This window comes from Cheilinus undulatus, linkage group 19, assembly GCF_018320785.1.
Source record: "Cheilinus undulatus linkage group 19, ASM1832078v1, whole genome shotgun sequence".
NCBI classification, from domain to species: domain Eukaryota; kingdom Metazoa; phylum Chordata; class Actinopteri; order Labriformes; family Labridae; genus Cheilinus; species Cheilinus undulatus.
Window position 1 is genome coordinate 29600933 of NC_054883.1, and position 23890 is coordinate 29624822.

General features: G+C 38.4%; 1 protein-coding gene and 2 non-coding genes across 3 annotated transcripts in view; 2 read left to right on the plus strand and 1 right to left on the minus strand.

Annotated features, from left to right (window-relative positions):
* LOC121527569 (partitioning defective 3 homolog) overlaps window positions 1-23890 on the minus strand; it is a 604468-nt gene that overhangs the window by 512619 nt on the left and 67959 nt on the right. The window contains exon 2 of the mRNA XM_041814583.1: window positions 17151-17252. Within this exon, the coding sequence (XP_041670517.1) occupies window positions 17151-17252 (102 nt within the window). The remainder of the gene's footprint in view (window positions 1-17150; window positions 17253-23890) is intronic.
* Window positions 10707-10778, plus strand: trnaw-cca. Its single transcript has one exon. It is a non-coding gene; the product is annotated as a tRNA-Trp (tRNA).
* On the plus strand, window positions 22699-22770 carry trnaw-cca. The gene has a single exon. It is a non-coding gene; the product is annotated as a tRNA-Trp (tRNA).

The following is a 23890-nucleotide window of genomic DNA, read 5'->3' on the forward strand; positions in this document are numbered from 1 at the left end:
TATTTCTGTCAGTGTGAACAAAAGAGTGTGATGTCTCATTTGGTCTGACTGTTCTTCTTTTTGTTCCCATGCTGGCTGACGACATCTTCACTTTGTGTCCAGGGGAAGTTTAACTGTGTGTGCACTTGTCGGTGTGATGTGTGTATCTAATTAAATCAGCAGAAACACCTTTTAAAGTTCAGCTCTGTAACCTTATGCTTGTCTGGACCTCAGTGTCAGTCTGGGTATATGTGCAAGTCTAAAGGGATTTTTGTCAGAGCAGTAAGGGGCACACAGCTCACAGAGAACAAGAAGAACTGGCAGGTGTTCGAACAATAATACCTGGATTTATCCCCAATAATTCAACTCAAACTTTCAAAAAGAGAGTTCTATTTTAAGATTTTCAATTTTGCATCTCACAATTAAGACTTGGGATTGGGATTTTGACTTTTTATTTCGTACTTTGAGCATTACAACTCATAATTTTGACTTCTTATATAGTATTTTGAGCTTTAAGATTCATAATTTCAATTTTTAAGTCATGTTTTGACATTTTAAACTAATTATTTTGTTTTTTACCTCATATTTTCAACTCCAAACTTTGACTTCATAATCCCATAGTTTGACCATTTAGACTCACAACTTAAAAATTTGAATCATATTTTGACTTTTAATTTCATGATTACAAATTTTATTTCATATTTTGACCTTTTAAGCTCATAATTTTGACTTTCTTTCTAATATATTTTACTTTAAAAACCATAACTTTTGAATTTCAATTTCACATTTTGACCTTTTGAACTAATACATTTACTTTTATCAGATCATGAGACTTTAAACTTATTTTTTTTTTACTTTTTAAACATCAAAATAATTTATCATCAGTGCAGGTCTTTTTATTTTCATGTTTTATTACTGGTAAAATGTGGTTGACAATTTATAGATGAAAAGGTAAGCCTGTTAGGCCCTCAGCTTAGACCTGAATCCAGAATCCGACCCAGCTGTGTTTGAGTTTGACACCCCTGGTCTACAGTGTCAAAAACCTTAAATAAACCAATTAAAGGGCTACACATTTGGCATTGTAACTGCCTAATCTTGTGATGAGTGATGAATCGACTTCAAGCAAAGAGTCATCACTCAGCAGGAAAGTGAACTGGTCGACTAGTCGACTCCTCTATGCAGGCCCTAGATAAAACTACACCTCAGTGAGGGGATTCTTGGGCCACCAGAGGGCAGCACCTGGTTTAGACTGCATTTTTGACACACTGTTGCCTGTTCTGAAGAAACTAACTTAATTTCCATGATAAACAATATTCTTTCTGGTATACATTTTATATATTTATGAAAGTAATCAACACACTGTATCATAGAAATGACTAGAAACAGCTTTGCAGCCAAGGTTTAGAAGAAACCCACCTAGTAGAGAAAAGCACATTTGACAAGGTTTATGAATATTTTTAGGCTCCAACTTTATTGCAGTGTATACCAAACATCTCCATGGGGCTTCGAGGAGCCACAACAACTCATGCAAAGCAGCAAAGATGCAAAATCAACTGCTTAGTCTACAGTGTGTGAGGAGCATGGCGTCGCTGTCTGGGAAATGTTGGTGGGACACAGACAACCAGACACAATAGTCTTCAATCTCTGCCAAAAGAGGCTACACACACAACAACACACTGAGAAAAACGCAGAGAGAGAAAGAGAGCACAGACAAACAGAGTAATTAGTCTTTGATTTCCCCCGGCAGTGTTCTGGTACCAGGGGGCAGCTGCTGGGACCCCGCTTTAGCCTTGGCTAATTTCACTCACGGCTTGATCTCGACCCAGCACAGGTGCCCACTTGGCACCCAACCGCTGTTGCCATGGCAATGCCAACTTCAGGGGCCAAGAAAGTGCCAACTGTCCAAGGAGCTGAGCCACAGGAGCCATGGATGTGGTGCTCATTATAAACAGGCTGCATTAGCACAAAGAGAGAAAGCAGTCAGACATGAAGAGTTCAGATCGGTTCAATCAGGGTGACGCTTTCTTTCGTCTTCTTTAGTCCTCTGTTTTTTGTCTGTTTCCTGTTTTTTCTTCATCCTCTTCTTCTCCTTCTTGGTAGTTGAGTTTTCACATTTTTCCTATTGTTTGGCCCCTTTTTCTATCTTCCACTTTGTATTTCCTCTATTTTTCTTTACTGGAATAAAACATCTGTATGTCAAGGCAAGAATCCTACCCAAAAACAAAACATACAAAACAAATTTTCTGCAGTAGAAGAGTTGCAGGCATCACGAAAGACTCTTCAGCCTCCTACAACTTGGCCCAGACTGCCCCTTAGTGGTTCCTCTGTGTTACTGCAACCCAGATCAACACCTACAAGCACCTGCTGTCAAACCCCCCACACTAACTGAACTGCTGAGTCAGGTCCTTCCTCTGCAAAGACCTTTTTACCTCAAACATCCCTGAAGATTCACTCTTCTGCCCCCACCCCTCAGTAAACCTGAGGGAGAGGCAGGCTCAGACTCACCTGTGTTAATGAGGATGATCCAGACTACAAACATCAGGGGACCCTTCCCTCAAATCCTCTTTACTTATCTGTCACAGGGCTCCCTTTAGAGGACATATAAAGATGGAAACTTGCACTTAAAGCAAGCTGACAAGTCGTATTAGACTCCAAAAGTTTGAAGGCGTAATGATGTTTGAAGTGAGGGGGAAACAAAACAGTGAAGTTTCCAAACAGCAATGAGTGGGAAGTCACAATAATAAGACATCAGACCGCTTATTTAGCATTTCACGGCTTGTTTTCCCAGAGGCCAAATTATGTCTGGAACACTGAGCTCCAAATGTCTATTTTTGTACTCTTAAGTCTAAAACAGCTGGTGAATTTGCAAATGCTGTTAACATTACTACAATTGTAATCAATACAAATAAAATACCTGCATAATGTGATAAATATTCAACATTAAATCAAGCAACAGGATATCTAAAGATTGTATTTCTTTATTTGCAGTTTTCACCATTATGTTGACGTGGACTGGGTTTTCACTAAATAAGAGAAACCTTGCTGTGACTCGTCTTCAGTGGCACTGAGTTTAACTTGGTTTTTAGTCAAGAGTTTCTACTGCAGGAGAACACTACAATGTAGGCAGGTGGGTTGTATCATTTAAAAAGTACAGATATATTTTTGTATGTAAAAGAAAAGTCCAATTGGCAGTCTCAGTCTGTAGAGCATGGTTTCACTCCTACCAAATGTGAGCGACCTGTCACACTGGAAGCAAGTCTGTAGCACTGCAACTTGAGACAAGAGGTTACAAGACCACAGAGGAACTACGAGATCACATGGAAATAGTATGTCAACAGCATTATTTGCCTTCTCTGGGTTAATTTGCTGTTCATTTCAACCTGATTTTATTGCTTCCCTTTCACTTCATAACATGGGTAAGTACATCATCAAGTTAAAAGGTTACTGTTTGCTATACAGGATGTGTGGTGTAAAATTCAGTGGTTTCTACCTCAATAGTTCTGTAGTAACTCTGTGACCCACTGACCTCCCAGTGACTCATTGCTTGTGTCACAGGATGAGACACAATGCTGATACAGTGATGATTTACTGTCAGGAGTCTGTGCATTGTGTTGTTTTATGAAGCTGACCAGATGCTTTGCACATTTTTCCTGGTTGTTTGGATCAATCTGTTCTATGTGGATTCATGCAATTTGGCAGTGGTCAGTACTGAAATAGACATGGCGCTGTAGTTCTGGGAATAGTTTTGGAAAAAAAAGAGACCTATGCCCATATTTCAGTCTAGCAGGGCCAAGGTTTATTCGTAAAAGATGAACAAAGGTTGCAATACGGATTGATCAGCCTTCCAGTCTGAGTTTCAACAGTCCTTTTATACTTTAAAAGTAGCCATGGTTGCAGTATCTAGTTACAATAACAGTCCTAATTTAGAAGTCCATGCCAGATATCACTTGTTCTAACAAGGCCTTAAACACACATATACAGCTGTCCATTGTCTCTCAAAAGATGAGATGCCATAACTAATATAATGTACCAAATGTAAACAATAATTTAAGTAATAAAAACCATTACAGTGTGTATCCTTAGCAGAGCAGACTGGTGCTTCTGGGACACGCAGTGGAGCCGGACCATAGCACGGGCAGTGTGAGTGCTCTGACCATCTAGAGAGGGAGCGATTCTCTGCAGTGCACTTTGTAATCATATCAGGGGGCAGCCGTTGTATGTTTGCATTAAGGGTCACAGCTGCACATACAGTTTGAACTGTAGCACAAAGCAATCACACACTAGTCATCAAAATCACTGCAGTGCTGGATATTAGGATATAGTTTTGTGGGTTACTCCTTTAATTTGAAAGCAGTGTTAATCTACAGAGATAGGTCTACGTTGTTACCATTCAAGAAAGAATATGTAATCTGACTCAAAGGAGGGCTCTGCATTAATTCCACCTAATTTTTTTTTTAATTTATATTCAAATAATTAAATTATGGAGATCTAGTTTGTGTCACCAACAAACAGTAGGGTTTATCTTCCACAAAACATCAGCTTTGTAGTTTATACATTTGAATTGTGAAAGTAATAGCCCGATTTCCCCATATTGGCCATTAAAGTCTGGTCTAATTTCATCTAATTGGCCGTATAGCACCCACTTCATTCCTGAATAAACTCATTTCAGCAGATCCACATAGTGAAGCTCTTACCTAAGGCCATAATCTAACCAAGAGTCAGTTTAATTGCCACATCGCCATCTGGAGAAAGGATGAAGTGTCACTATCACAGCCACAGTCAGAGCTATCAGAGGCGTTGCCTCATAATAAATGAATTTTTAAAAAGTCTAACTGAAGGCTTTTAAGCAGGAGGAAAGTTTACACCTCCTCCTGAGTTAAAGTGTATAGAATTGTGTGGTGTAGCTGGGAGGTAGGGTGGTACTGCTAAAGACTTGGCAAGCTGATACAGGCTGTAATGAGACTCATTTAACAACTACATATCTGCTTAATATCTGTGAATAATAATAGTAGGTAAAAGATCAAAGTCGACAAGTGGTTTTCCATCTCAGACCCTGGGGGTGTGCAGGATCCAATCCCAGTCTTGGCACTGTTTGGTTCATGTCTTCCGCCAATCCACCATATTTTTTGTTTCTTTTCAGCTGCCCAACCAAAGACAAAAAGGGCCAAAGAATAATCTTAAAAAAAAACAAACAAAAAAAAAAACGATATGACTATTTACAAAAAGAAATGGAAATGGACGAATCCCAAGGCAAAAGTTGTTAATAAAAATGGCATAGGATATTTAAAAGGATTCCTTTAATTTTTGTTTATATTCGCAGTGTAAAATACAAGGAATTTAAGAAATTTTGTATGAGGGAGATTATTAGGAGTTTTAAGTGGGTGCTTTCCATGGGTAAGTTTTGGTATGGGTGTCTTATATCTTCTGACAAATACTTGCTAGATCATTTGGCTTCAATTTAAGAAAGTTCCACCAAAGATCTACACAATACAATGACACTAACAAGCCAAAAAAAGCAACGTTTGGAAAACTATGTGAGGTCAAATTTATGTTGACAACAGCCTGGTTGCTCTGACAAGAGCTAGTTTTGTATTTTAGAACTCTTCATCAAATAATTCTATCTTTGTAAGGAATATTTCTGAAATGATGTCAGACACTTTCAATAACATGAATCCGTCTCTAGAAAAATGACATGGACGTGTTATCAATCAGGCTGAGATTGAGCACATTTGCCACCAATAATTATTTTGCCAACCTCTAAGCCAATCTCACAGGGGGTTGGCGAAGCAATCTGTCAATGCAATTTTGATTTAAATCCAAGTATGTGCAGAACTCAGGTCATTCAGGCTGTCACAATTTTCAGTGCACGCAATAACATGTTTTATAAAGAAACTACCTCTATTTAAATGAAATGTACCACAGCTTTGAGAACATGGCATCTATCTCAGACAGGTGAAGAGGAAAGGAATGTCCTGCACAGTTTCCAAATTGTGCATATTTGCTGGCACCACAATAATGTTTATAGGTCAATGACATGACGAGCATATTTTCATGTCCAAATCTATTATTGGCATGTATCAATTTGTTCTATAAGACTTACTTTGTTTAAATGCATATTCGATTGATGAATAATATAATTTCATATTTCGGCATCTCAAACCCTAAAAATGTCAGGTGGTACAACCAGTGTTTCAGGTGAGGAAACTGCAAAGATTGTCAATATATGACATAAATATTAATAAACGCTCTGAAAGAATCTACTGGTAATAAGGTACTTATTACTTACTTGTACAACCAAGGTAAAAAAGTTACATTTTATTTACTATAAACCTCTTGACTTATTTGAAATATATTCATATATATCTATCCACTTTATAACAAGAAAAAAAGAAACAGCATGTGTTAAAGTGTTTGCCTGTTTCATCTAAAATTAGCTGCAAATGTCAGGTGGTGCAACCCGAATCAATGAAGCCTTTTATGTCATTAACCCAAATGTGCAATCTACATAGTATGCAGGAGTTACCCTGCAACCTATGATAATTAAAACATAAATCTACACAATTTTGATGCAAGAGACTTTTTCTTTTTTGTTTGACAGGTTTTAACAAGTATTTTATCAAAGTTTAAAATAATGATTTATGTCTCTTACAAGCTAAGAGAGCATTTGACATACAGTGGAATGGAAAAATATCAGTGAACCAAGCACAGATCAATACATTAAGGTTGTCTTACTAACATGCATCAAAAAGGGAAACCAGAAATTTTCAATGAAATATGGAAGAGATTAATGGAGTTTCTTAAATCCAGTTAGTGGTAGTACTCTGCAAATTAATGTTTGAAGTGACGGTGCACAGTAACAACTGTAAAACTTAAACTTTAAAACACAATCCACATATTTTTCAAAAAACATTACCTATATTGTCCTAGCTGTTGTTGTGTGCACATGTGTATGCACAATTATGTATCTACATGTTTTTACATGTGTATATGTTGTATTTTCTGCCAGTTTTTTTTTCTTTTTTTTTTTATTAAATAATGTAGCTTCTCCACACTGTTCATTTTACTACCATAAGTGTCTGTCTGTCTGTCTGTCTCAATTTACACACCATACCACTGCTCGAATTTTCATTGATACTTTTACTATGTATACTACTACAAGACTACTAGTTCCTGGGTGTTCTGAACTGAAACTGGTACCATTAAAAAAAAAAAAAAAAGGTATGAATATGTACAGATTGTAAATCCATCCATTTTCTATAACACTTATCCTGTTGGGGGTTGCTGAAGCCGTCATCGCGCGAGAGGCAGGGTACATCCTGGACAGTTCACCAGTCAATCACAGGGCTGACACATAGAGACAGACAACCAGACACGCTCACATTTACACCTACGGGCAATATAGAGTCACCAATTAACCCAAGGAGTATGTTTTTGGTGGTGGGAGGAAGCCAGAGTAGAGAGAACCCACGCATGCATGGGGAGAACATGCAAACTCTGCACAGGAAGTGAACCAGGGACCTTTTTGCTGTGAAGCTACAGCACTAACCCCTGCACCGCCGTGCAGCCCCCAGGTTTTAAATTAAATCCTAAAATGTTGCAGAGTCATCATTCTGGGACCTCATCTGTATCACAAACTAATTCAAACTGACATGCTGGCATACAGTGAGTGTACTGCATCACTTCCTGTTTGTACAGTTGCTTTGTTGCTGTGTTTCTCATTATTATGAACACAAAATGATGTCCCATCTTTCCTTGTACTTTTAGTAGTAATCGTCTCTATGGTGACTTTAATCGGCATGGGATTAAACAAGAACAGTTGCCAGAATCCCAACATTTATATGGATATGAAAAATGGAATTAGCAGAATGACAGGAAAACGTTTCAAGTCTCACCATGAGAATGGTGTAACATGGCTGCTTGGGAGTTATGGTACACTGAGGGCATGACAGTGAGGCACTCTCCTTCTGTGTTGTTAGTTTTTCATTACAGAGGGCGATGGGAATCATGTCAGATCGCTCTACCAGACTTCATTCTCCCTGATTTTGAACTCCATTTCTGAGGCATTAACGATACAGTGACAACTCTGCAGGTTCTAAAAAATTTCCCTATAAAAGTTTAGGCAAACCAAACTAGGACACTGGGGTTGCAACATGCCAAGTTGCACCATATAGTGATTTTTTTTTTTCAACACACTGTTTGTTGTGCACCTGAGAAGCTCTGACCCTGACATGACTTGAACACGCCACACTCCTATCTGGACTCAGATGTTCTACTACAGCAATGTGGATTTTCATATTAGAGACATAACATCAAATTAATTGTTGGAAATGTATTGTGCATCATAAGCAGATAATTAACCTAACTTCTGGTAGATAAAATACTGCAGGCAATTTTATTGCTTTAAAATAAATAACTACATGCTGTTCTGCTTTGCTTATGAAAATAATTACACCTCTAACACCTCCAAGCTCTGAGCTAAAATACCGTCGGTAAACATCATCATGTCATCAATTTATCTCCACAAAATTCTAATAATTGAAGGCAGACACTTCCTCCATTACTGTAAGAGCTAAACTTGTCAAAGGAAGGGAAAACTTGTGAAACACAAGATGAAAACAGTGCAAACACACGTTTGTTTTTCATGTGAAGTAGGAGTCAGATAATTAATCAATATGAAGATGAGTGTGTGGCAGAGACAGGCAGGCCCCAGCATGCAGCTCCAGCGCATGACTGGGGATGAGTCACAGCAGGATAATCCAACTGCTGAACCACAGCCAGACGACTCATACCATGCTAACACAAATCACAATTATAAACACACACACAAATAAGCTTCTAACTGCACCGAAACCTGCAGGGTGACAACACTGGATGATCCTAGATGACTAATGCAAATGCAGATTTTAATTGTGTTTAGTTTACTAATCCAGAGTTCAGAAGACACTGTGGCGTCATCTGCAGAATGCGGCTAACACTAGCACCACCAGCCTTCAATCACTGTTGCAGGTTAGAGCCCACATATCAGTGCTTAATGTAAGTGCCCATTGCTTTAATTGGGTGATGATATGTGAGAATGGCCGACATCAAACTTAATTTCTGGATCAAAACACAGACAAAGTTGTGCAGCTCCAAGAAGATGCTATCAATGCTGTCCATTCCCTGTGCTTGTTTACATCTTTGTAGTCGAGCATTATGGCAGTAGTCATTAGGGATAGGAATTGATACGATTTTATTGATTTTGATGCCATTATCAATTAAGCTTATCATGTCAATTCTGTAGCGATTCTAATATTGATTTCTTCCTGTTATTTGAGGAAAAAATAGACTATATTGGTTTTTACTGTTAACTCAAATTTACTGAGTCTCTTTCTCACTGAACACTATACAAGACGTATGCCACCTTCAGTGAGAGTCAATGACAAGCAAACTTAAATTACTGTTATAATAAACAGTTTAGATACCTTAAAATATTAAACATCAAGTGTTTGGCAGGAGAACATGCTAAAATATACAGAAATGATCTTTTAGTTGGAAATGTCTGCACTCTGGATTTTCAGTCTCTGAATTTGATTTAGAACATAAAACTAAAATACATTTGAAACTAGTCTCTGGATCCTAGATCTCTGAACGTATAAAGAAAAATTGAAATCTTGTACAAAAGTAAAAGTTCTTTGTGTAAAAGACGCTTGCCTTGCATAAAATTACTTTTCCACAGATGTTCATGCTGTTGTCATCATAATAAAGCCACAATTTTGACAGCTTTAGCCTGTTTTTGACTGTCCACCCTTTTTTTGTCCTCAACCTCTCTGTTCTTGTTCACTTCAACTTCATTGACTGCCTTTTGTGAGACGACGATTTTCAAGGCACATGTAAGTAAGGCATTGATGAAGGAATTGTTAAGATTAAATGTAAATGATGTTAATGGATGGAACCAACTGAAACCTGTTCTCAACTGGAACCGATTCCTAGCCCTACCCACCATATCATTCTCCTTCACCCCAAAATGTAAAAACAAGTATTTACCCTGTCCTTACTGTTTTGTCCTGTTGTAGATATGATATAAAGCATTGCATCTCCTGATTGTCTACTATCTCCTGATTGGCAGGAACATATTTTTTAAAATTGATGTGTAATAATAAAATGGAAAACATCTCAACATGAAGTATCTGCTGAATAAGATCCCTCATAGAGTTCTTGCTTTCTATGCATTCATCAATCTTTGTAATTTGATGATAAAGAAATGTGCCCTGGAAATGTCTCCAATACAAATAAAAATCAGAGAATAATAATTATGACCACATGCAGTAAGCATTTACACTCACTTTACTTGTAAGCTGTTGGTTTCTTTACAAAATCTGCAAAAGCTATATTTCCTATAAGTTTGTGTCCTCATATGAGTATTTCCTGTTATATTTTGTCACCTTTGTCAAACTCAAAATGTAACAAATGTGACAACAACGTGTCCAAAGATGCTGTAGAGCATTTTTCTTAGAATGGCGGCGATCCTGACTGGAAACTGATGATTGTTAACGTGCTTTTGTGATTTCAGTATGGCAGACAAAGTGTCCACAAATGAGTCTAACAGGTGTAAGCTCAGCCAGATTGAGTGTAAGGGTAAAGGGAACCCAAAATGTAATGTCCCCATACGAGGATGCTGGGACATACGAGATCTCCAGTTCAGCAGTCTCAATTTTTGTTTCAAAATAAGTCATTGATTTCCAGTGTGGGACCTCGTGGCGCAACGGTAGCGCGTCTGACTCCAGATCAGAAGGTTGCGTGTTCAAATCACGTCGGGGTCAATTATGCTTGACACCAGATTTGCACTCTCTCTATTTGATAGACATGTTTTCATCAGATTAAAGTCATGTAAACAATATCAGTGATGATCACAATCATCACACATGGTTCATCACTAAAAAGAAATGTGAACAATAATAAAACCACCCTTCTTCTTGACAGCATACCTTGAGAACTTTGACTACAAGTCAGCGCTGCAGTGCTAATTTTTCTGTGCCATGAAGAAAAAGAAAATTATTATTATCCCATCACATGTGACTTTATATCTTGGTTGCTGAGTTTGATTTTAACTTAAAGGAAACATAAAAAATCATGAATTTAGTTTTGAAGTTTTCTAAAATGGGATCACTTTCAATAAATATACTTGCATCTGTTTATTTTATCTGTTTTTACTCACAATGCTGCAGGGAATCATCTAGAAGAGCCCTTAGTATCAGTGGTTAAATAAAGACTCAGTTTTGACCATCTTAACAGATAATAAGTCACTATTTCTAAAGGCTGAGTTGTCATTATTGGGTTGAATAAACAGAGCTGCTTCACGGTGTTCCTGTCTGTTATTGGAGTAAAACAGGGACAGAAGACGATAAACGAACTAGACTGACTGGATTTACCACTAACAACTACACACACCCACACACACAGATGAAATCATGTGTATACACACACTGAGGCCTGGTTTTCTCGGCCCGCATCCAGCTAATGGTTGAACTGTGTCACACTGAGTCAAACTGGAGTGTGTCAGCCAGGTGACGGTTTTATCACTGTTTACTTTTCTGGCTGGTTTGATGACAAATGACAAGGAAAGAAAGAAACGTGAGAACTATAAAAAGCTCATGTTAAAATGATGAAAAACTACTAACATAAAAGCTGAAGTTTGCTGCTTTCTAAAACAATTCCCTAACAATGAGGTGTAATGAGCACAAACAGCCACCAGAGGGAGCAGCTTCTCACAGCATGAGAATAAAAGAAACACAATTAGAAGGAGAGATACTGTATAAACACGCCAAACAGTCTGCAATTAGTTTTCCGTAACTCCAAGGAAAGTATGCTCTCTTTCTCTTTGTGTGTATTCTACATTAAATCACAGGATATGTCAGAGGAAATGTGAAGAAAAGAGGAGAGAGGAAAGGGAGAAAGGAGTGTTTCAGACAGCAGGTGCAAAACATCTGCTCTCACCCTTGATCCCACCTGATGCGTTTCCATGACACCCAGCACACAGCCATTGTAACGTGCGTAGATGCACATGGATTCATACTCCAGTCGCTCTTTCATATAAGTACAAGTCTCTGCCTCAGGCTCGGATGCAAAAACAAATCCACAAAAAGCCTCAAACATAGCAGATATTCAGGGTGATATTCAGCTTCCTGAAGGTTTTAACTGTTGATGTGACAGATGCTTTCAATATGGCTTCAGATAAAAATGACTATAATTATTGATATAATCATTTGAATGCACAACATAGCTACACATTTCTTTGTTTTTTTTTTGAGTTTTTTTCTTTATTTAGTTTTAGGTTTTTCAATAAAAGCTACTGTATTAGCTTCCTCGAAGCTTTAAGTCAAGCTAAAAAAACAGCTCAATGGTGTGAATGTCTCTTAGATGATTCAATCTATAATTACATTAAAATTTCAGAGAAAAGACAAAAACCTCAGCATAATTTTACATGAGCAACTTTAGTTCACAGTTATCTTTTTTTTCCTTCTATATTTTTAAAGCTTTGTATACCTTTATCAATAAAGGAGAACAGTGGCTGGAGTTGTGACCAAGGATTAGAGAGAAGTGGAGAGATATACGGGAAAGTAGCCACGGGCCAGAGTTGAACCTGGGCCACCTGTGTACATGGGACGACCCACAACCACAGGCCATCTGCAACCTGGTGTTCAGGTTTCCTTCCTTTTTTAGTATTAAAATAAAAGCACAAGTTTATACTTTGATATGATAATCATTTGTACCAAAATGCAGTTTTTAATGCAAAAATCACCAGCAATATTACAATCAATAATAATACAATATTGACCTTCAGCCTTTGTTATCTTGCTATGTTGAGATAAAAAATGCCAGTTTTACCACTATAACAGGATATTTGTTTGGGTGAGGGGGATCTTGAGAAAATGACAAAAGTACAACCTGAGAGAACAATGCCAATAACCATAATCCAAAATAATGAAAGGTGAAGATCCTGAAAAAGGAACTGAAATTTAACCCTACTTTATACTGGGAACAATGTAAAATCAAATTTGTTGATCCTATCTTAAGTATTTTTCTTAAGTATTTTTTTTCAATATCAAACGGTGGTGCCCATAAAAACAAAAAGGCTGCTCTTGCGAGGGACATGTTTTTAGATTTCACAACAGTGTCTCTGCATGTGACATCAGATATTCTGAGAAAACCTGGGAACAGATCGTAGCCAAAGATAACACTTTTAAGTGACACTCAGTTTCATCAGCATTTAGAAGAATACGTTATTATGAAGCCCTGCTGGCTTCTTTGAAGTGACTGAAACACCAGATTAATCATTCGTGCCATCAGGAGACACTCTGATGAGCAATACATGACTATCAACACTGTAATACATGATCTGTCTATCAAATGATATCATTAACTACCTGCTATAGTGACACTTTACTCATTTATTTCAAACAAGCCATATATTAATTTACTGTAGAGCTGCCAAAAGTCTGTCATCCTCCTAAGCTTGTTTTCTTCAACTATTTCCTCCAGGATGAGGGGTTACAGCCCACTAACTGGCCCCACATGAAAGCCAAACTACTGGTGACTCAGGTGGAGTCAGCACTGTTCCCATGGTAGAGGGTGAATCGGCATTGTGGGTAATTATTAGCACTTGGCGTAGTTGGGGGTGGGCAGGAGGATGATATCATGCTGCATCTGACACAGATTTGTCCCACAGACCTGAAAGCAGGCAGATAAAACAACACACATGGCCTCATACATCAAAGCTGAGCAGCAGAAGACTCAGCTGGACCGTTCAGCCTTTCATCCACAGGAAGCAATGTGGAACGGTTGGAACGATTTCACAGAGACGATCGTGGCTTATGAGTTTGTTGTAGTATAATGTTTGAGTAATGATGAGACAGTAACAGCAGTCAGGTAATCAGAAGCAGATGTTACACAAAGACATTTGATCTGTACCGTTATCAGTGGAGACCAGAACGTTCATGGTCTTAGATGTCCTCTCTGCCTTCACAAAATCTTTTGTGCCATTCAAACACGTGCACAGGATAGTAGGGGAGGGAGAAAAAATCGATACAGCATAGTATAGCGTTATTTTGTCTGTGATGTATTGTATCGTCTCATGCACCAAGTATCGATTTTTTTCCAATTAATTGCTAATATGAACTGAAGTCTATGATGGTGGAAAAATAAAATCAATTATCTGGACAACTGTTTTGTCCAGTGAGGTCAGCAGAGGCGACGGTCATAGAGCAGGAGAAAGTAAGTACAACAAACATGGCAGCACCAGGGGAAGGACATTCAGAATGCAAGCAGGGCACAAATGAGATGGACATGACACAAGGTCTGCAAGAAGTGCTACATGAAAATAGCATACTGCAGAAATACGACAAACATGAGGGCACGACTTATGCTAATTTAGCGAAACAGTAAAAAAGAAAAAAAAGGTATAGATTGCAATATATAGCAATACATGGTATTGCAATGCTCACTGTATTGCAAAATGTTTAAAATCACAATAATATCGAATCATGACCCAAGTATCGTGATAATATCGTATCGTGATGCCACTAGTGATTCCCATCCTTACAGGATAGGCAGTGTTCCTCATACACCTCAGTTAATATAACAAAATATTTGGCTTCTGTTTTGTTAATTTTCACTAAAACTTTCAGTTTTTGTGTTGCTCAGCTTTTAAGATAATCATTTTCTGATGCCAAAACATGCTTTCCAATCAGTAGCTAGCAGTGAACTAAAGACGCCACTGGTTGGACGTCACTGGTTGGAGTGCCCAGCCCTTGATGTATAACCATCGGTGTGATGTCGAACCACGCGGTTATATCCTCATAAGCACAGTCTTGTTATTTAATAGCCTTACCTCATATATAGCTCCAATTCATACCTGAAGTTATCACAAGTCTAGCTGGTGCAACATGCTGCTGATATGACAACCCTACTAGACAGTACAGAGACTTTAAATGGATTTCAAAACTGAGACAACTGCTTACATCAAACTTGGTCACCACTGTTCAAGGACTGGTGTGACTGTAACTCTTGCTGGGTTACTGTTTGGTGGGGATGCATGATATTAGAGATATAATGTCAATATCAGCAGATATTAGGTTAAAAAGGGAATTGTTATCAGTATAAGGCAGATATGAACATTTCAGCCAATATATACAACCACTATTTTGGCTATGGAACTCTGCCTGTATCAGCTGTAATACTGGCTGAATGAACAAATAAGTTAGTGAAGTTTTAGGCTGAACCAACAGCCCTATTTCAGCTGAAGTCTTTTTCTTCATTCATCATTAATCCTTGCACCTTAAAGTGTGTTTTAAGAAATGAAATTTGTTCATTTGCTCATCCTTAGACTTTAAACTGTGTGTTCCAAAGACAGAAGTTTTAGGCCTGAACTACAATTAATTATCGGTATAGATATCAGTATTGGCAAAACTTAATTTTGTAAATGTCGGCATATCAGATATCAGCAAAAATCCAATATCATGCATCCAAAATTTGAGAGAAATATCATGTGAGATTACACTTGAATTTCAGAATTAACTCACTGAGTGCCATTGATGTATATATATGTATAGGGCTGGCACTTAATGAGTTAAGTGTTATAAATGGGCAAATAAACAGTGTATATCAGCTACGAATCAGTTTCCATTAATACATGTGTTTGTATACCTAACTCTTCTATTCAAAATCAACTCAAAGAGCTGTTTTTCCCCAGATTAATAAGCACTAACTGATCTATGGTTAGCTGAGTGATAGGTGTGGCTTCATCTGATCAAAAAATGTCAAAGTACAGCCATAACAAATTCGCCCGCCTCCATTCAAAAGTTAGCAAGTATGCATGTTGAGTGAGAAAGCATCTTCTGATGACTTTTTTTCTTATTAGTTCTGATTCATTTAGACTTTCGTGATGTGTTAATTGCAAATGCTCACATTTTGATAGATCTTAGTGTAGTATTGGAAGTGTATTGGAAGACTATTTAAACTCCAAGTAATAATAAATATGTTCTGCAACTCTATACACAATAACAAGAACAATAACAAGTGGAGAATATTTCCCGTCAGGCATCCTGGTGGTACTTTAAAACAGTGGTTCCCAACCTTTTTTCTATGGAAGCCCCCTTCACATATCTAAGAAGAGCTGCGGCCCCCAGGATCCACACAAAAACAGTGGCATATTGCTGTCAAAAATACACATCAAATTGAATTATTTTCATCACTTTAAGCTAAACAAAATAGCCCAAAACAGGGGTGTGATGAGCAAAAAAATTTAGTATCAACAATTCATGTGTTCTATCACTATTTTGGTAGTTTGAGTCACCCTGATATCTCTGCCCCCAAGGGGGCCCCGGACCCCAGGTTGGAAACCAAGGCTTTAAAAGATGTTCAGCAAAAACTTGAGCTGAAGCAGAGGCAGCTTTTGGCCTCTGCTACCCTTCTGTGTGCAGTGATTTGTGCCGTCAGCATATATTTAGGCCATAACATTAGCTGAATTAGCACTACAAGCAAGCAGGCTGTAAACTGGGCATTTCCTTCCTCCCTAAACTGGCACCAAAATAACTACAGGTGCAATTACACCCAGTTAAACAAGCAAGTAAGCGCCAAACTACAGTACCAAATTCAGTGAGGACACAGTCATGCAATGTCTTGTCTCATACATTTTCTTGTTAGATCTCTCCCTTGCCTCATTTCTTTGCATATCACAATACATCTCTGGTGGGTGGAACTAAGAGGCAAGGGAAAGATGCAAGGCAGGGGTGCATGGATGCAACTTTACAGAACTGGGATGTACCTATTGACAGCAGGCCACACAAGAGTCCAGGTTCACTGCTTTCTGTAAGATTCTTTAGAGAGTGCTCTCTGGTGGTTGCAACATTAAAGCCATTGTATATGGATGACCCAAGACCAATAACATAAACATGCCCACTTTAATAGAAATGTTGAATCATTAAAAGTCCTAACTTACTGCCACGTTATACCAAAAGTCAATCCTTGACAATTAGGAAGCTCATCAACTCCAACAAAACTATAAACTACCACATGAAGTAAACATGCTGAACAACTTTAAGCACTAATTTAAGAGTGCACACACAACCAAAGCCATTTTTGTGACAGAAAAAGGGGGTTAAATGTACAAATAAAAAATCAATTTGAAGACTTACCCTGTCTTTGTCATCCACCACATCACACAGCATGTCATCCAGGTCCAGTATCCCTCCATCTCCATGTTCCAACCTGTGCACTTGAACCCAATAACCGGGGTCCTGGAGAAGAAAAATAAGAGAGTATTAGCTGTATAATGTGATCAGCTTTATTTGTACCATATAGACTGGGGATTTGAAGCATTATGTAAGTAAAGCCATACAACATATTAGCAGGAATTAGCAGCTTGTGTCTCCTTAGGAATCAGCTGATCTAATCACCATGTGGCTCGTGTAATGATCCAGTCAGCTGGCACACAGAGGCTCTGACATGGTCATGGATTTACATCATGATAGCAGTTATGAAATATTTTAATCTGCTGCTGGATGACCTGATTAAGAAGCAGTTTCCTCCATGAGGAAGAAAAACTGCAATAAGGGTTTTTCTGTTGTATCTCTGCATAAAAAAAGGTGATGAAACTCATCAAACCCTCTCTGGTGGGTTCAAAAACTACAATGTCTTATCTGTCATTACAGTAAATAAATATCGCCCTCCTCCCTCCTTCACCATGGTAGAAAAGAAACTCCACATTTGTTCCCACGCATGCTGTCTATGTCCTTTCCTCTATGCTTGCTCTTACAAAGTAAGCTGTCTTTTCTGCATGTGGTTAAATGCCTTCATGCACTGCTCTGTTGTTCTGAACTCCAGTGTGGTTCACCAGGCAAAATGGTCCAAATCATGAGGGGAATAACTCTGTGGTATTTTCCTTCCTTCTGAGGTTATTAGAGAGGAGATGGCGAGTTTGTTGAGTCATTCCCAAAAGACAAGACAGCAAAATGGAAGCAAAGACAGAACTGTGTAACTCCTAAGTTTGGAAAAGACAATGTAGACTTTATCCGGTAAATCTTATGCATGGTTGTTTGACTGGAAAGCTGAGATGCAAAGCAGTTCAGCCAGAAAGAAAAATGGAAAACTGCTGAGTCTCCTCTTCTTGCTTCTAAAAAATATGGCCCAAAATAAGACAGACCTCACAAATTTAGCAATCACTGGAAGTTGCTACAAACCACAAACTGACCCTCAGTATTGAGGAGGGGGGAAAATCTTTGGTCGTTTAAATGTTAACATGCTCTACATCTGTTTGGCACAATCTTCCACCAGACTTGTTCCTCACATGGATTACAAGGAACAAAAATATGATTCTGGGAGAAGATCAGGCCCCAAACTTAATCCCAGACTTACTTCACAAGGAGGGTAAGCATTGGACATTGGGTTGAACTGTTGAGATTGGACTGGGGTTAAAATGACATAACAGTGTTACATCAGCCATGCTCTGCCATCGAAAAAAAACTTGTGATTTATTGGTTTAAGGACTTCCTTATTGGAGTATTGGCAGAGAACTTATCACTAGCTGGAATTGGATTGGATTGGATGTTTTGGTGGTCATCTCTGAGTAATTTGATCAAAACCACTCTTGAAATTTAAGTGCACATGCAGGACATTTTATAATTAAGATCAGAGAACATCCTTAGCTTAGCATTATTTTTGGTGTCTGCCATACTTTCCTCTACTATTTAAAAATCTGCTGCTACTGCTTACTGTATTTTGGATGCATTTTTATCCAGCATGACACAGTTGAGCAGCACGTTTTCTTACATGCATGTGGTATGATTTGGTTTTTGCAGGAGTATGGGAGTAACCTTAAATGTGCATGAGCTAATAAAGTTACATAACTTGATCTATATAAACATATGGGGTTAATCAAATGCACACTCCAGTATGAATAAACTAAAGAGAAGACAAGCAGTAGATGGTTGGACAATAGGTGCATTGTGACAGAATCATCAGTAATACTGTGCTGTACAGTGTGGGAGTAGGGAGGACAACTGTAGAAATGATAAAGTGCTACATTCAACAGTTAAGTCTTGCACACACTGACTTTTTGCACATTCTTCAGCTGCAGTAAAACATTTCATGTACTTGGCCAAAGCCTAAATCTGGTGATGGATAGCCAGCGTCATCATGTCAGATCCTTTTTACAAACTTACTGAAAAAACATCTTAGCTGTGACTAAATTGTGCAATCATTTGTGCACCAGAGGAACCAAACCCACATCCTGTCCCCACACCATGACCATAGTGCATTGCTTCCACTTGACAAATGGCTTTCTATTACCTGTCCCATCACTGTTGAAGTCATTACAGTAGCATATTCATCTTACAACAGACACTAGAAGCAACCCCATATTCTATGTGCAAACGGACAGAAACCACAGAAGCAGACACGTCAAACTAGCAGAACTGTTAAGAGCAGCTTTGATGGATCATCTGAGTAGGGTGAAACATGAGAACAGCGCATATTTATCTACTTTACCACAAACAGGAAGAAGGATTAATGACATGTAGAAGCCAGTGTAACCTGTGTTTCATCAATGCCGTCAGAAGTGTAAGATTTCACCTCAGAGCTGAACTTGCAGCAACTTTCTCAGGATGGAAAACAAAGTGTTTGAAAGGTCAGCCTTACAATCTGTGAACAAAAGCAAGAGAAAGACTCCATGATGTTTTTGCATCGTGGAACAGGAATTACAACATTTTCTTTAGTAGTGATTGTTCAGGGATTCCAATGTCATAATGAAACTACTGATGTGAACTAAAACGTCAAAACTAAATTTGGAAACTAGCCGGTATGGCAATTTTCTAAAGCTCAATAAAAGCTTTTGTAGCATTGCTACACTCAAGAGATAATCTTGGTTATCTAAACCTGAACATTATAAAAGATTCATTGGAGGAAAAATCACCCTTTTTTGTTCTTGCTCTTGAAGGTTGCACAAGTGCATCTGCTAAAAGTTGACAGGCTTAAATGTCATTTTAAGTTGTCTGCAACATTACTGTAATAATCCTGGGAGACCTTTTCAAATCCCAGAATTCTCCTTTAAGGTCCCTCACAATATAGACTTGTCTGCCACTTAAGGTGACTTACAGTAAATCTCTTTTCTTCCCCATCCTGATAATCGCCCTAAAACTTGAGGCCATCATCTTGACCATGTCTATATGCCTAAATGCACTGGTTGCTGCCACGTGATTGGCTTGTTGCATATTTGCATTCACGAGTAGATAAACAGACATATCTAAGTGATTAGTGGTTGTGTATTTCGGTCCATATTAGCCAGCCCTATTGTAGACTAGTGATAAAAAAATTACTGGTTTTATTAAAATCCATGATGAAAAATTCTCTTTTAAACATCAATCAAACTGTTGCTGATCACTGTGCTTTATTATAGCCAAATCCAGAAGCTTGCATCATCTTGCTTGCTGAGGTGAATATGAAAAAAAAAAAAAAAACACACAGGTTGACCAGGTACTTTATGAAAAACTTTTAGGGACATGAGACATTACTGTCTCTCTCCTTTGGCTCTCTCTCATCTGCTATACAACACATACCTTTGACTGTGGGATTGAAAAAAACTCAGACTGTGGGAGTAACACACACTTACTGACTTTAACAGCTCCTCATCTGCTCTGACCGCCACGAAAAGCACTCCCAAACTTTTTCATAAGGCTTGTTAGGTAAAGATATTAATTGTTGAAATCAGCAGAATAGATGTTTATGAGCTCATTTAATAAGATAATGGACCATGTGTTGGGTGTTCAAATTTGACATCAGGAATATAAAACAGATGTAAAAGATGGGATCATGGCCCTTTTAACTCTTAAATGTCAAACTGAACTTTCAAAATAAACTCAGATTAAACTTGTGTAAAGTTAAAAGTCAAAATCGTGACCTGCAAGACTTCATTACAAAAAGTCTATCAAAGCCAACTAAACAGTCTGCCTACAAAAAAATGCTTGTCCTACATGATAAAATTATAACACCAGCTAAGTAGCTAAAGCTAATAAAGCTCTGTTAGCTACATAAGCTACATAGGTAATGAAGCTTATGTAGGTTAAGCTAACACTACATTAGGTAAGTTTTCAAAAGCAACACCTGTGTTTGGAGTAATTATTCAAACGATGGTTTGCTTTAGCTTCATTAGCCTTAGCTAGCTATAATGGCTTATGTAGTATGTAGCTAGTGTAGCTCTGTTAGCTTTAGTTTGAGGCAACAAAGCTAAAGAAAGCCACCATTCACAGGTCTTTACATTATTAAATCCTGGATTAGACATACATTAGACATTTGTGTTATTTATGAAAGGTTGTTTTGTCTGTAGAGTTTTCAATGTGGTTATTTCATGGATGCTCCTGCCAAAAATTATTTATGTATAAATTTTTATTAGAAAAAAAAAGGTTAAACAGGAAATATGTTGTACCGGCAAATTACATCATTTCTGTTCTGACAGCGGCAGCTGCTCACAATGGTGGTCTGCACAAGGGGGCGTCTGAGAGCTGCAGTCTGTAGCCAGATCTCTCTCAAGTATTGTGCACATTTGATGAGGTTTTCATGTTTAATTTAAATGTGTGTAATGTGTTTTCTTAATATAAAACTTCATATAACTTTAATTTTAAAAAAATCTAATGAAGAATCGGTACTTTTTGAACATTTTGGCACTGTGGGTGCCAGTTTAACTCAGGTGGTGGAGTGGGCACCTGTGTGCTCAGGGCATAGTCCTCAACATACTGGTCATGGGATCAATTCCCACGCTTGGTGCTGTTTTGTTAATGTCTGACACACACTCTGTGATAACACAGATAAGCATGATATTTAAGGTCACTGTAATTGTGATCTGTAATTTTAATATCAGAACATCTCTATGACAGACATGACAAAACATCAGTGTTTAAGTAAAAATTAAGGGGAGCAGCTTCATGAAGCATTATAACTGCAACACCACAGGACTTTACCATGTACTTGGTCTCACTTTAATGAGATGAAAATGTGTCAAAGAAAGCAACAGTAGAACCTAGTGAGCCGTTGAGGTATCTTTGTGATTATGTAAAGGACAGATTGGTTTACATATGTTGAAAAATGACCTGAATGTAGCAAAGGAAGAGTTAATGTGTTGAAAACTGCCTGAAAAATCAGCCTGGCAGCTTAACAAGCAGGCATACAGACTTGACATACACGTTGGACGTTGACAGACTAAGTGCCTTGTACAGATATGAGCAGGGTGTGGTTGTGTGTATCGTCTGCTGCCACTTCAGCTCCTGTCCCAGTGACATGTTTAGTCACTATGAGCTTTACTCATTCATTCACACACTGTCGGAGTGACATACCACCACCTCAGTCTGATCAGGTATCTGCTAATCTGATCCTCTGGAGAAGGAAGAGAGAAACAGAGAGGTAGTTGTTCTCCGTGTCACACACACTTACGACATGAGCCCAGACAAAAGCTCTCTTCACCCCATTATCTGCGTCTTTATACCGCAGCAGGCTGCCTGTTCCTGTCAGAGACCACACAAAGACTGCCGCCCTGGAAGGGAGGGAGGAGGGGGTGAGAAAGTGTGTGAGAAAGAGAGAACATGTGCCCCGTGTGTGTTTTATGATTGCTGAATTAGCTCCACTGCAAGTGTTCCCGCTCCCACTGGGGAATACGAGCAGAGTCATGTAGTTCTCAAATGTCCAGGGCTGCAGCAGGACCTCGTGGCGCAACGGTAGCGCGTCTGACTCCAGATCAGAAGGTTGCGTGTTCAAATCACGTCGGGGTCAGTGCTTTTCAAAGTCTGACTGACCTCAGAGCAGCAGTGCTTAAAGTAAGAGGTCAGGTCAGTCACATAAAAAAAAGCAGAAAATGGGATTAACTTTGTATGACACTTGAATTTGGGTAGGGAAGAGAGACGCCTGTCAGCTGTGGATTTTAACAAAGATAACACACAGTTATGTTTTATATTGGTAAGCATTTGAGAATGTGCATTTGAAGACAATCCTAGCAGAGATAGAAAGAAAAACCACAAGCCGTGGTTTCTGGAAGAGTAGAGATGTGACAGTTTCTGTATCTTGTACAGATAGCATCAACAAGCCCTGCTCTGTGAACTCAGGATGTGGAATGATGAGTCAAGAAGAAGAACAATACTGTATTCACTGTTGTCTTATCACTGTATCAAAGATGATATCAGGTAAGAACTTATTACTGCAGTCAACTTAAGCTGACTCTTTTTAAATTAAACATTAAAAAACTGCCTGAAGCACTTTACAGAGCAAAAAGATAAAACATTTAAAAAAATCACAATTTTATAAAAGAAAAAAATGTAAGACGTGTTAGGATGAGATGCATGATGAAATATATTTTTTAAATCATAACAAAATATGCTAGGATAAATAAAAACTTCATCTCAAACAAGACGACATGACACAGTACTGTGATGGAGGCCTGATATGCAATAAGATGGTTTTTGAAGTTTTATCCATTGGCAACTGTCAGTGATACTTTTTAGAAAGTGAAAGCATTTAGGAACAACAGCAACTCAGCCATGGAGCGAAAGTCCTCGTCAAATAAATCACAGAGCAGGGTCAATAACTGCTCAGGCACAGGGTCCAAAATTGACCAGTGTTCTGCTGATTCCATAGTTGAAGAGTTCTGAACTTCCAGTGGTGTTAATGTAAGCACAAAAACCGTGCAGTGGGAGCTTCGTGGAATGGTTTCCATGATTGAGCAGCTGCATGCAATCTTCACATCATCAAGTCCAATGCCAAAAATTGGATGGAGTGGTGTAAAGCATGCTGACACTAGACTGTAGAGCAGTGAAAACATGTTCAGTGGAGTGACAAATCACGCTTCTCTATTTGGCTGGGTGAGTCTGTCACTGTGCCGACTGTGAAGTCTGGTGGA